General features: G+C 37.4%; 1 protein-coding gene across 4 annotated transcripts in view; it reads left to right on the forward strand.

Moving 5' to 3' along the window:
* The window catches only part of DIAPH3 (diaphanous related formin 3), a 518008-nt gene that overhangs the window by 431318 nt on the left and 73189 nt on the right, over positions 1 to 13501 (forward strand). For 2 of the 4 annotated variants that reach the window (XM_082408925.1, XM_082408927.1), the window contains one exon: positions 8483 to 8633. The exons of the other annotated variants lie outside the window; for them this stretch is intronic. In XM_082408925.1, the coding sequence (XP_082265051.1) occupies positions 8483 to 8547 (65 nt within the window). In that variant the 3' untranslated portion in view covers positions 8548 to 8633. Of the gene's footprint in view, positions 1 to 8482; positions 8634 to 13501 lie in introns of those variants that run through there. 4 annotated transcript variants of the gene reach the window in all.

Consider the following 13501-nt stretch of genomic DNA (forward strand, 5'->3'; position numbering starts at 1 on the left):
AAGTTCTCGAGTTTCAGTATGACTAAAATAGTAAAAATGTGTGGATGTACATATTTGCAATGCGATCGTGCACTCATATTTTCCATCCTTCCATTATTGCCTTGAGGTAGTGTCGAGGATTCTTCTTTCAGGTCTCAAGTGCACGTTTTACTTTTATTATTATTATTTGAAGTTATCTCACACATTTCTGATCAGTGTTTTCCAGTGTATCCTTTCAAAAGCATTGTGCTTTCTTAGTACTATTTTAAGTAGTAGATTTGCTTTACATTAAGATACAATTTGAAATATTGAATTGTGAGCTGTTTTACTGTACCGTATTTGCCAGTACAGTGTGAAACACTGTGACCAGCATTTTGGCAAAATCTTTAATACAGATGAGCTTCATGTGATATTATTGTGGCGAAATGTGCTAGAATCACTAAAAAGAAGGTGAGTTAACTTAGTCTCCGATATTTATCTGAGACTGACTCCTTTCAGACATCTCTAACTGGCTCCTGAACACCCAACCTCATGGAGCCCTCTTCCTGTCTTCAAGATGTCATTTTGTGTTGATTGGGTTTTATTTACTTTGGTTCCCTTTCCCTCACTGTTATGTATTACAGGGTTCTGCTTACCTTTCATGGTCAAAGTCAAATTCATCCATCGTGACTGCCGTTTATTCAGTGAGATTGTTACCAAAGTTTACCAGATTTAGAAATGAAAAGATACTTGACAGATTTTATTCAAGAGTTGTTTTGGCTACAGATGAATTATGTTCTAGAAGTATTAATGTCTGACTGAGTAGAGAAACTTAAGTCGAATTTCTAGGATAACATAAAATAAGAAAAAGACATGAATGTAATGATCTTTTAATAGCTGTGTAGATCCTTACTGCTCAAGGTAAAGTATACATAATACATGCTTAATAAATGAGAGAAAAGGTAAAAATCTACACCAAAATTTTAAATAGATCTTCTGACTTTTTTCAATAGTATGTTTTTATTGTTTTGCCTTTCCCTAGTCTAACAATAGGAAGAAAAAATTGTAATAAGTCAGAAAAATTCATTGTGGATAATTAATCCCTAGCTTTGGGTTATTATTTAGAGTCATTATGATATACTAAATAATGGCAAAAACTGTAGAGGACAGAGAAACTCAGAGAGGCTGAAAACTTTCTAAGAGTACAGAGCTAGTTAGTGACACAACCATAATATAGTTTTGATTTCCATCATGTTTCTTGTTTGATTGAATATAGGTACTTAGATTTTTTAATTATTATTATCAATACAATATATGAAATAAACAACTCAGCTCCCATTGTAAGTCATTAAAGAAAAGACCCACAGCCATATGATATGATTATAATGGCATACAGATACCCATGCTGTGTTTAATTTAAAATAAATATTTTGGCTATTATGTAGGGGGAAATTATTTAAGATAAATTTGTGTACTGGCCTTGAGAAACACAGTCCTTCTGTGACTGTAATGTTAGTAAAGTGTCCAGGCTACAAAGGTTCATCTATAATTGTAAATTGTGATACTTTTGGTCCAGATGAAAAAAGCAGGTGAGCATTACACTTCTATCGCTACCAAGGCCAATGTACTATCTTAAGTTCTAAGGCTTTTGTGATAATTAAGCAAGTAGATTATACAGCAAACCAAAGGAGATATACCATAAAGATCAAATTCTCTGTTCTAATAAAAATGTAGTGGACTAAAGTATTTTAAAAACTTATTTTCATTGACATTTCTGTTGTTTTCCCTTTATACTTCTAACCAAGTAAAAAAAATTCAAACCACCAGATTAATCTTTAAGGATTGTATGTATAAAGATAGATTTATCAGACTAGCCATTGAAAAATGCAGAATTTGGTTAAGGACATTGCAACAAGCATCATGTGTATTTTTAGAAAAAGATGACATTTCAGAGTTCATTTTGAAATCTTTTTCTAAAAATTACTGTGTTTTCACTGAAAGTACTAACCCTACAACTGAACTATGGAACTGAAATGTAACATGGAAACCCCTTTTATTTTTTAGTTTGCTTTCATGAACTTAAACAAAACTAACACCTGATATTTATATTTTCTAAAAATATATAGTAGTTGATATTATCTCATTATTTTTAAAAGATATATGAGATTTTCTACAATTACTTTAAATTTGTTTGCATCCTAAGTAAAATAATATTAATAGTAATAATAATAAGTTAATATTTACTGTTACTTTGCTTATTGAGTTATTTAAGTTAAAAGCCAAGCAATATGTTGAAATGCTTTATACATATCCCATTTAATCTTCTCAATAATCCTATCAGATAGTCAATGTTTTTATCTCTATTTTATAGTCAAAAATAACCAAGGATTGAACAGGTCTGATAGTTTGTGTCCAGCCCTATGGCCAAATTTCAAACCCAGGTCCACCTGACTTCTGAGTCCAAGCTCTTAATCTCTCTGCCATGTGGTGCTCTGAATACAACTGCTTGAATCCCTATCTTTTCCTCTTCCCATCATCTGGGAGAACCATGTGTGTACATTTTTTTCTCTTGTGACATAAGTTCAAGCTATTGAGATACACCCTCACACCCTCTCAGAGGTTTTCTAGCCTCTGGTCTATCTTCTCCCTTGTTCCCAGATTGAACAACTAGATAGCATTCTTTTCTTTATCTGAGGCTTGGATTACAAGGATAAACCACCTTCTTGAATGAGGACCACTGTTTATTTCTTTTAATAAACTCTGTATTAAAATATCTAAATTAATCTAATAAGTTTATACTCTGTTAGAAAGATCATGGAAATTTTAGATTATATATAGATTATAACTATAGACTTAGACTACATATGTGTGTGTGTGTGTGTGTGTGTGTGTAGAGAGAGAGAGAGATCATCTTTTATTTCAGAATGAGAAAATCCTGATAAAGTATCCTCTGAGACCTTGGGGCTAAAATATCATGGAATATATTTTGGCAAAAGATGACCTCAAGTATTCTAACTCCAGAAATTGTACACACTGAATAATCCAGCCCTTGTGTTGTGCTCCAAATCTCTACCCAAAATACTTTGGTTAAAACCTTTCCCTGTTTTATCTTTTGCTTTGTCTGTTAAGACCTAGGAAGAAATTAAGTGTTTGGTATTTTTCCTTGCTAAACCTTCACTCATTCATTTATTTAGCAAAATGTATTAAGCACTTGCTAGGCACTTAATACGTAGAGATTCCCTCTAAGAATCCACCATCCAGTTGGGAGACAGATGAGCAACAATTCTCATATATCTGGTTAATGCCAAGATAGCGGTAATGCACAGAGCTTTTGGAACACTAAGAAGTCTGAAAGACCAATCCAGACTTTATGAGGACAATTCAAACTTGGCTTCTAGAAGGACCTGAAATCAAAGCTGAGTTTTGAAGAGTAAGTAGAAATGAGGCAAAACCCTGAGGGCAAGCGTGAGCCAAGAAGCAGAAGCAGCATGTACACACTTTCCCAGGAGGTCTTTTCTAAACCTTAGTCTGAACCCTGTAAAACTGTATGCTCTTATAAGCACCTGTATGCTCTTACTAGCACCCTGGTTTTTCCTGTTATTCAACACGCATTTGCCTTAAAATGTTCTTATTCAGTGTCTGCCACACTACTCCTGAGTCCCATCAGGGTGCAAACAAGACAATAAAGGAGGGTTTCTGCCTTGTTTACTGCTGTAACCCCAGTTCTTCGATGGGTTGGTGCCCGACACATGGATATTTAGTAAGAATGTGTTGAATGAACAGACATGCTTATGTTTAGGCTTGCATAGAACAATTAGTGTACATTGAGCAAAATCGGGTCTGCGGTTGTCACCCAAATAAGTAGGACTTAGTATGCCAATTGCTAAAGCTCTAGCTGTAGCTAGAAGGAGTTATCCTTCTCATCTTCTCCCTAATATGTTATCTGTCATCAAAAGGAGATATTTGATCGTCACAGGTTTGAAGGTTGTTGCATCAGATGTGTAGGGTGAGGTTCAATCTTGATTGGATTATTTACTCCTTAGCAGTGGAGAGTTACTTATTAATTAGATTTATTTCCCTTGCTTAATCAAGCAAAGTTTAACAACAGTAAATAAATGAAAGCATCTGCTAATGAGTACAGGGCATTATCTAATTTCTTTACTTAATACAGTGCATTTGAAATCTAAAGATTTTCTATAGTTTATAGAAAATAGTAAGTCAAGATAATCAAAATATTTATTAACACATTTTAATAAAATCATACCATATTTGGGTGTTAGTGAATCAACTGGCCTGGTTAAAAATAAAGGACCAGATAGGGAATAAGTATATTGAGAGTCTGATGCCAGACCAAGAACTTGGACTACTGAGGTTTTTGAGCAGGAAAATGACAGGTCTGAGCAGTTTGTATGGAATTGAAGTGACAAATGTTAGAGAGAAGAAAGAATTGCAAGGACTTTGTAGCCGCTTTGAGCCGACATGGTTTGGCTGCAAGGAATGGGGAGAGTTAGAGAGCTGATCAAGGTGCGAGGGGAGAAGCCAAGTCTAGAGCTCTGTGTTGATACCCTCACAAAGACTTGCTAACACTGCATAAGCAGATGAGTTACCTGCAGGAAATCTTCAAACCTAGAGAATGCAAGTCAAGGACTGAGCCTCAGGAATGGACACAGGTGAGTAACAGAGTGAGTGAGAGGCAGAAAAAGGATGAAGATGGGAAGGATTGCATAATAGTGGAGGCTACATTATGAAGGTTGAAAGAAGACTTTCAAGGACTTGGTTTCCCCCCTTTCTTTTTCTTTGGTTGTTTCTTTCTTTTTTTCTTTATAAAACTGAGTGGTATTACCACTGAGTGATTGGTGTTTTTCAGGGTACAGTGATTTCTACTCTCTTCAGGGACTTCTTTTCCCGTATAGACTCTGTAAAACGTTTGTGGCAAAGTTTTAACAAATATGAATTGTTCGGCCACACCTTATGGTGCATCTGCCTGCAGTTTGATTGCATCTCATTAGATGGTTCTCTTTTCATTAAGTGGTACAGTGGGATTTTTTTTTTAATTAACTGGATATAGAGTAATCAGAAAGAATTCTATAAACTGTATGCAATTAAAATCCCTAACGATAAAACTATTTAACTGTGACAAAATAAGATAAAACATAATCAAAACTTTAGGCAAACAAGGATTACACATTTTCAGTGAGCATCCATAACCTAAACAAAATCTTGCTATATTATCTTTACACCAAATCAATTCTTAATAGCCTTAATTTGGATTTGATTATCTATTTTGACTCTTCCACTTATATATGGAGCTTTGAGAGATTTTTACAGAAATAAGATTGTATTGCCTCCAGGCACAGCTGCTCTGCCACTCCAAGACTGGAAGTCAGAATTAAATGTGAAGCTAGGTAGATATCTTTGAATTGGCATTATTTCCCACAAAATAACACTATGGGGGGTGCACAAGACAGGCTTTGTTTTTGATATATTAAAACTTCACACACAACCATCCCCCCTCCCTGCTTCACTCAGCCTTAGGTCCCCTTATTTCTTGACCTACCTTTTTCTGAAACAGCAAGAATTGTCTTGAGGCAGAATTATGAAATTTGTAAGGTTTTCAGTGGTGTCTATTGAGCACTAACTACCATAAAGCTTTTCTGAAAACAGTGAGGACAACACCAAACCAGTCTTTGTCTAGAAAACCTTATCTATCAAAGTAGTAAATGGTGACAACTACCATTTCCATTTTTTTTTAAAACTGTATCCTATTTTAAAGTAGAAAGAGCATAAAGAATAATATAGTCAAATTATATGATTTTGCTAAATGTCATTGGCTTATTTTCTTGAGAATCTTTTTTGTTCTCTTTCTGATGAATTTGTGCCTGCCTAAGGAGGGGAACTATTAAAATACTAATTGTTTTTGACACCCTTACACTTGGGCTTTCAAGCAGAATTAAGTACTACCTGTAAGTGTCAAAAGACTTAAATATTTTTTAAGGAGACTTTTCCAGGCAAAGAATATAAAACAATTTGGGTGATATCACATTTTATTCAAACATCAGTCTCTGCTATTTACTATGTAGTCAAGCAAAAGGAAGAACAAACTCAGCAGGGCTCCTGCCTGGGTAAGGATGCCCTGTGGGTAGACAGAAAGGCCTTTCTAATTTATAGTCAGGGCAGGACAACCTTTTGGCTAGTCGCTATCAAACAGACTCTTAAGCATGAACAGGTTAGAAAATTCTCAAGTAGTGAGGACCTCAAGTTGTTTTAAAAGGACATTTATGCAAGAAATAGCAAATGCCTTTCATTTAATGAGCACTCACAGATATAAGTTGAAGGCTGAGACTAAATTGAGTGAAAAGGAGATAAAGAACTATTGTATAAGGAAAGTTAAGTCCTTGACTTCTCTGAAATAGTTGTTATGATTAATATGTCTCTTGTTCTGTTTGTGTTACACAGTGGACTATAATTGTTATCTTTAAATTTTGGGGCCCATTCTAAATCTCTCCTTTTCTTATAGCATAGGTTCAGAGTCTGGATTTATAAGGAGTCAATGGATAGACTCTAGAAGCTCCTTTAACTCTGTACTTTCATTTTAGATTTTGTGCTTGGGCATATTTTTTTTCCTGCTAAAAGGATCTGTTGATTTTATCAAATCTCCAAAGAATTAAAAAATAATTATTTTATTGTTTGATTACTGGTTTGTTACAAATTTTCTCTATTTTTACGTTACATTTTTATTCATATATACACGACGTGTTTTCCCCATTTGTGACTGTCAATAAGAGTCTAGTTCTCAAATGACTTTTACTGTTATTTTTTTGTCATTTGAAAACTAAACTTTCATTGACATAATCACAAATGTGGAAAACATATCAAATGGTTGGTGGATCTACAATTTTAGTGACAAATAAATTGTTTAGGATAAACAGTTAAGGTTCAGTGAACTTGTGCTACTGTGGAGGTTCACTCAGGATGCAGGGAGGGGAAGACATCACCTGTACCCAAGACAGTCATTAGTCTTGCTGGATCTCCCAGGCAGGAAGGTGTGCAGGGCTCACTGGGTTATGCAGCTGGGAAGGAGCAGTCTCCCAGAGGCCAAAAGAAAGAGCAGTCAGCAAAGCCACAGGCTTCAGAAAGGCCAGGTAAGGAAAGGATGGAGGAGCACCCAGGCACAGATTGGATTGAAGGACACAGGTGTCATTGTTCACCTCTGGAAGAGCAGTTGTGGTAGAATAGTAGACACTGAAGCCAGACAGTGTTGGTTAGAGTAGTGGAGGCTGTCCTTTCTAAAAGCCTGGGTATGAAAGAATGAAACAGAAGGGAAATAGCTGGAACTAGAACAGGTTGTAGTTCAATGAGGGGGTGTGTTTCTTTGCCTTTCGTGTGGCTCTGGCTTTACTGTCTGTATTCTGAAGGGAAGGAGCTCCGGAGGGGAGGGATGAGTGTTTGGTGGGGCAGTATTGAGGGTGAGGTTGCTGGGGGATGGGATGGGAGAGCACAGGTGCGGAGCACCTGGACGGTGGAAGGAAAGGATATATGGAGAGAAGTGGATACAAATATTGAGTAAGGGAGTTTGGAGGTCTCACCTGATGACATCTTTTTTCCCTGAGGACTAGGATATAAGGTCTCCTCCTGAAAGTGACAGTCTCTGGGTGGGGAAGGAAGGCAAGGGCAGTGGAGGATGGCATGTCTCCTAGACGGATTGTGAGATGTTACTGCTCAGGGAGATGCAAGATAATTTTTGCATCAGTGGCCCAGCTGAAAAAAAAGGCTATTACTTGTGTAATAATAGCTGTCTGTAAAGTCTGAGAGAAAGAAAAGTAGCCAAGGTGCTTCACAGGCCCTGTGACAAAGGGCATTTTGTTCTCCAACTGCCTAAAAGTTCTAAAGGTTAATCTCCAAATGTAACCATAGGGATCAGTTTGGCAGTAGGCCAACTGAGTGTGCTTTAGAGCAGGAGTCCCCAACCCCCAGGCCTGTTAGGAACCGGGCTGCACAGCAGGAGGTGAGTGGCAGGTGAGTGAGCAAAGCTTCATCTGCCACTCCCCATCGCTCCCCATCGCTCCCATTACAGCCTGAACCACACCCCCACCCACCGTCCGTGGAAAAATTGTCTTCCATGAAACCAGTCCCTGGTGCCAAAAGGGTTGGGGACTGCTGCTTTAGAGCACCAGCCAAGCAGAGTCATCCCTTTTTTAGAGGATAAGGTATTTCATGTTTTAAAATAGTGTAGTAGTTAATTAGGAAAAATAATGGACACTCTGTTGGAACATCTATACCATCTAAACACAGTGCTGAAACAATGTGTTTCAGCATTGTTTGGGTGTCGTGCTACATATGAGGAAGGCATTCTAGCAGGGATGGTGGGGACCCTAATGCAGCTGGTTTTCCTCTAGGTATGTGCCAACTACATCATGTGTCTGAGATCTTTTCCTACAAAAACAACACTTGGTGCTTTAACTCAATATTTCTAAGGTACTACTAGATTTACTTTTATATTTTATTTTATTTGCCCTCATTAAAGGTCAGTCTGGAGTAGCCACAGATACAGAAACCACTTTTCAAGATTGTCATCAGCATCAGAAATAAAGGTTTTGCCAAGTGCCTGTCAGGTATAGTAGTTACTTAAAAAACAGCAATAGCTGTTCTTACTCACTGACTATTTGTGAAAGCGTAAAACTAGCCAGATTCTTGAATCCTGTTTATAGAAGCCTTGGGTGATATGGTCAAACAGTATGACTTGAAAACAGCATGGAGTCAGGCTCGGGCTTTAGAGGCAGACAGGCCTTGGTTTGACTTCTTGACTTAATAAAAGGGTGACCCTAGCAGCTTATTTAACCTTTGGATTTCCTTTTCCTCAGCTGTAAAAAGAGAAATTACACTATGTGCTTCATAGACTATTTGGAAGATTAAATAGGGACTATACTAAATTATCTACAGTTGAGTAGATATTTAATAAATTCAATAGATGTTAGTTCCTCCTCATTCTTCCCCTTCTCTGCCTACCTCCCGTGATGCATGTGTCAATAGAAAGTTATTATAAATTCTTGAGCAAAGTGACAGTAGTATGCAGAATGGGTGTGCTAATTGGAGAGATTGAAATTAATTCTCTTACTATGAATAGTTCCTATACTGCACTTAAAGTGCATTAATTGGTATGAACTAGTTTAGAAAAGAAAAAGACAAAAAATTAAAAGTCTATAGAGACTTTTGGTTTTAAAATAATAAAGGTATTTTTAACCTCCTTTTCCCCATGGGAGTCACCACAAAGCCACAAGGAAAAGGAGTAACAAAAACCAGTGTCAACTTCTATGAAGTCAAGACATGTTTAACCTGGAACAACCGCATATAAAGACAGGGAAGCAGATGACGCGGGAGAGAGGAAATTGGAATCCAGGTGTATTCATTTCCAAGGCTACCAAACAAATTACCGCAAAGTGGGGGCCTTAAAACAACAGAAAATTGTTCTCTCACAATTCCAGAGGCTAGAAGTCTGAAATCAAGGTGTTGACAGTGTTGGTTCTTCCTGGAGACTCCGAGGGAGGACCCGTTCCCCCTCTCTCACTTCTGGAGGGTGGCCGGCAGTCCTCGGTATTCCTGGGCTTGTGGCTGTGTCACTCTCATCTCAGACTCCGTCTTCTCATGGCCTCCCTGTGTGTCTCTGTGTGTTCACATGCCCTTCTTATATGGCCACGAATCATTTGGTTAGGGCTCACCCTAATCTAGTGTGACCCCACGTTAGCTTGATTACATCTGCAAAAGCCCAATTTCCAAATAAGGTCACATTTACAGGTACCAGGTGTTAGGACTTCAACATAAATTTTGAGTGACACAGTTCAACCCACAACAGCGGGTGATCCCAATGAGAAACAGACTGATGTGCTCCTCACAGCACCACATAAGGGCTCAGGAGTCATGGGTGCCAGGAACCACTGACAAGAGGAATGAGACATCCAGCTGAAAGTGGGGATGATGGCAAAGGAGCAGGTCAACATCCATCCAGGCAGCATGGCTCCCAAGTCCAGACTTGTGACCCTCCGGCTGCACTTCCCTCCCTCCCTTTCCTCCTCCCCTCCAGGAGGTGGGAGGTACAGATGTTGTTTGGAAAAATTGTGCTGGAAACTCTATAAATGGGGTGCAAGCCAGAGGTGAGGTGCTGCACTGGAAACAGGGGTTACCTGAACACAGAGGTGGATCTCCAGGAGAAAAGAGGAGACGTGAATGGCATAATCCTCTTCTGGCCCCAACCACCACTCAGTGTAAGCCAAGCTTATACTCCAAGCAGATGACAGAAGATTTTTCTGGAGATAATGAACACTCTAGAGAAAAGGCCTTCAGATACTGGCATTATGGGCCCCCTTCCCGCAAAAAATGCTAACTTGCTGCAAGAGCATTCCACAGAGAGGCCCCCTAGTTAAGAAGCCTACTCACACAAATTTTTTTCTCTGAAATATTAATTTGGCCCAAGGACTCATCAGCTGACATTTGAGGAAAACATTCAACATGAAAAAAGAAGGGAAACAAACCAAAGGACCTCTTAGTAAACAGAGAATAACACCATAATAATTGCAAAGATGTCAAATATTTCAATGATGAAAAGAATAGGATATGTCATGTATATAAGATATATATATGTTTATATATGTAAAAGGATTAGAAACAAAAATCTTTTGGATATGAAAACTATAGTAGCAGAAAAAATAGTATGGTATTTGGAACAGCATAAACATACAGAGTTCTAGGGAAGATAAGTGGGAAAATGTAGAATTTACAGATAATCTGATATATCTGACGACAATTTTTATTATATTTGTATAATTGTATTATAAAGCTTTGGGGACAAGTATGGAAAGAGTGATAGGCACTAGGAAAATAAGAGGCAATTGTTAATTCTAGAAAAAAGTGATATACAGTTGACCCTTGAACAACATGAGTTTGAACTACACGGGTTCACTTATACGCGCATTTTTTTCAGTAGTAAACATTATAATACTACACGATCTGCTGTTGGTTGAATCCATGAATGTGGAACCACAGTTGGGAGGAACCTCGTGTATGGAGGGCTGACTATAAATCATATGCAGATTTTCAAATGTGTGGAGGGTCAGGGCCCCTATCCCCGTGTTGTACAGGGGTCAACCGTATAATCATGGTACACTACTGTAATTTGGCATGGCCTTGTATGCTATTTTACAGTCATAATTAGTAAAAGCACTGTGGTAGGCAGATTCCAAGATGGCCCTCAGTGATCACTGCCTCCTGTTGTTCTTTCTCATGTAACCCACCCCCCAAACATTTTCCAGCATTAGTTTGTATAACCAGTGGAATAGGGCAGAAATGATAGTATGTCACGTCTGAGATTAGGGTACAAAAGATACTGTGACTTTTGTCTTGGGTGCTGTGTCTCCCCGTTTCTTGGTTCTGGGGGAAGCTATGTTGTGAGCAGCCCTATGGAGAGACCCAAGCTGTGAGGATATTAAGCTTCAATCTATCACAATAGAAAATCAGTAAGTAATGTCTATAATTGATGAATCAAGAGATAGCAGGAGAAGCATCAATAAGGCAGAGTCAGGGACAATGGACTGCTGTATTTCATTGGAAGCCTTTTGGATTTCTTTATAAAGTAACCATTAACTTTAAAGAAAGTTAAAGTTAGAAGTATGAAACATCTAAATGGGCAGCAGGTGGGCAGTCAGGATGGCAAAACACCTAACGACTCAGTTTATCCCTATTGAGAATAACCAGAAGCTAAAATCTCTCGTTAGTTGTCTATCTATCTTCTTCTTTATTAAAATACACAGATTTTACTTTTATTTTTCATTTTTCTTTTTCACTTTCTCTCTTCTAATACTGTGTATAAAGGAGACTTCTCTCTGTTCTAGCTTTCAGCTTTTCATTTTTATGTGATCCAGAGACTAAAGTGCTCTTCACTGTGCGTTCTTAAAGAGTGATATGGGTGATGAGAGTCAGTAACGGTGGTACCTCTAGCTCAGGATAATGACTGTGCTTCTCCATATAAATCAGACAGTCTTCCCACTTTTTTTGTGTCCTGTAGATAGCATTGGCCAGTGATTTTGCAGCACATATCTGAATATATTTGTCCTCTGTAATTCTTAATGTGAGAGAAAATGATGGAAATGCATAATAGAGAAACTCAAGCACCACTCCACTTTTTTTTTTTTTTTTTTTTTGGCCTTTTAGAGCAAAAGTAGCCTTCCAGTGCTGCATAAGAACTTGATGGCTAATCTGTATTCACTGAATCCTTAGAAAGCAAGAGAATGGGATGAGATTTGCATTTGGAATTCATATTAGTTACAGTTATTGAGTGAGTGTTTGTAAACGTGTCTTAATACATTACACTGGCCTCATGAAAGCCAAGGATGTAGCTAGTGTAGTTAGAAGAACTATTTGTGCTTTGGAGGGGAATGGTGGTATGACTACTTGTTATGTAGTCTAGGTAAGGAGATAAATATTTTTCTACTTTACGAGGGTCTATAAATTTATTTAAGAAAGCACTGACATGCATTAAGAAAGCTGCATGTCCCATTGATTCCCAAGTAAATTAGAAATTATTAGTGTTAGCCATGAGGTACGTTATTGTGATATGACAGCATTTGGCTTAAACAGTTTCACCATTTATTAGCTCTGATATTAGAATAAATGATAATGATCATTAAATGCTATGTACATTATCATTTAACCAATTATGCTTGCAATCTCCTTCTATTAGTCAAAAATCTTTGGGTTAATTAGAGGAGCTGCCTAATCCCGATTTCTAGAGGAATAATGAAATGAAGGAACATTGAAGTGTGCTAAAGAAAGTGTTAGTGCATCATCGTTTACCTCATATATTGACTTCATTTACCCTCACCCAGTGCATTATAGTAGCCTCAAGGTTAAAAGATTCTGGCAATTCTTTTTATTTTGAAATATGATTAGGCCGTTAAATTATATGTTCATACTTTTCCCATTAAAGCATGTATGCAACAGAAAAGTGCTAATATGCAAATGAAAATAAAATTCTCATTTACCAATATACCCATGTTGAAAGATGAACCAAAAAACACTGTTTAGGTTAAGCATTAAAAATGTTAATAACACGTTGTACTTTGATTCTGACAAGCTAATAACTCAAAATCCATAGAATTTTAAGGTTAAAAGTATAAGACACAACCAAGAAACTTTTATTATTAGGCCTTTTATTTCTTATTCTTGTTAATATAGTTAGGCTAAGGGATTCTTAAGCTGATGTTTGTTAAACCATGAGCAGGGTTTTATTTAATCCAAAGTATATTTTATCATTGGGTGAAAAGTATAATTTCATCCCTTTTTCTTAGTCTTCCCCATATCCCAAAGGAGGAGAAAAAAAGAGAAAAGGATCTTTTAAAATTCACTGTGACCTGTCATGAGGCAACTTCTCAAATAATGATGATGAGGCTCTATTTTTGAACGTGCAGACAGAAATAAATGAAGGGCATAGGACGTGAAGAGGTAACTAGTACAGTCTCCCAGGTAGAGAGAAGCACTGCCCAAGAGAGCCCCT

This window comes from Balaenoptera borealis (assembly GCF_965194805.1).
Source record: "Balaenoptera borealis genome assembly, contig: HAP1_SCAFFOLD_436, whole genome shotgun sequence".
NCBI lineage: Eukaryota > Metazoa > Chordata > Mammalia > Artiodactyla > Balaenopteridae > Balaenoptera > Balaenoptera borealis.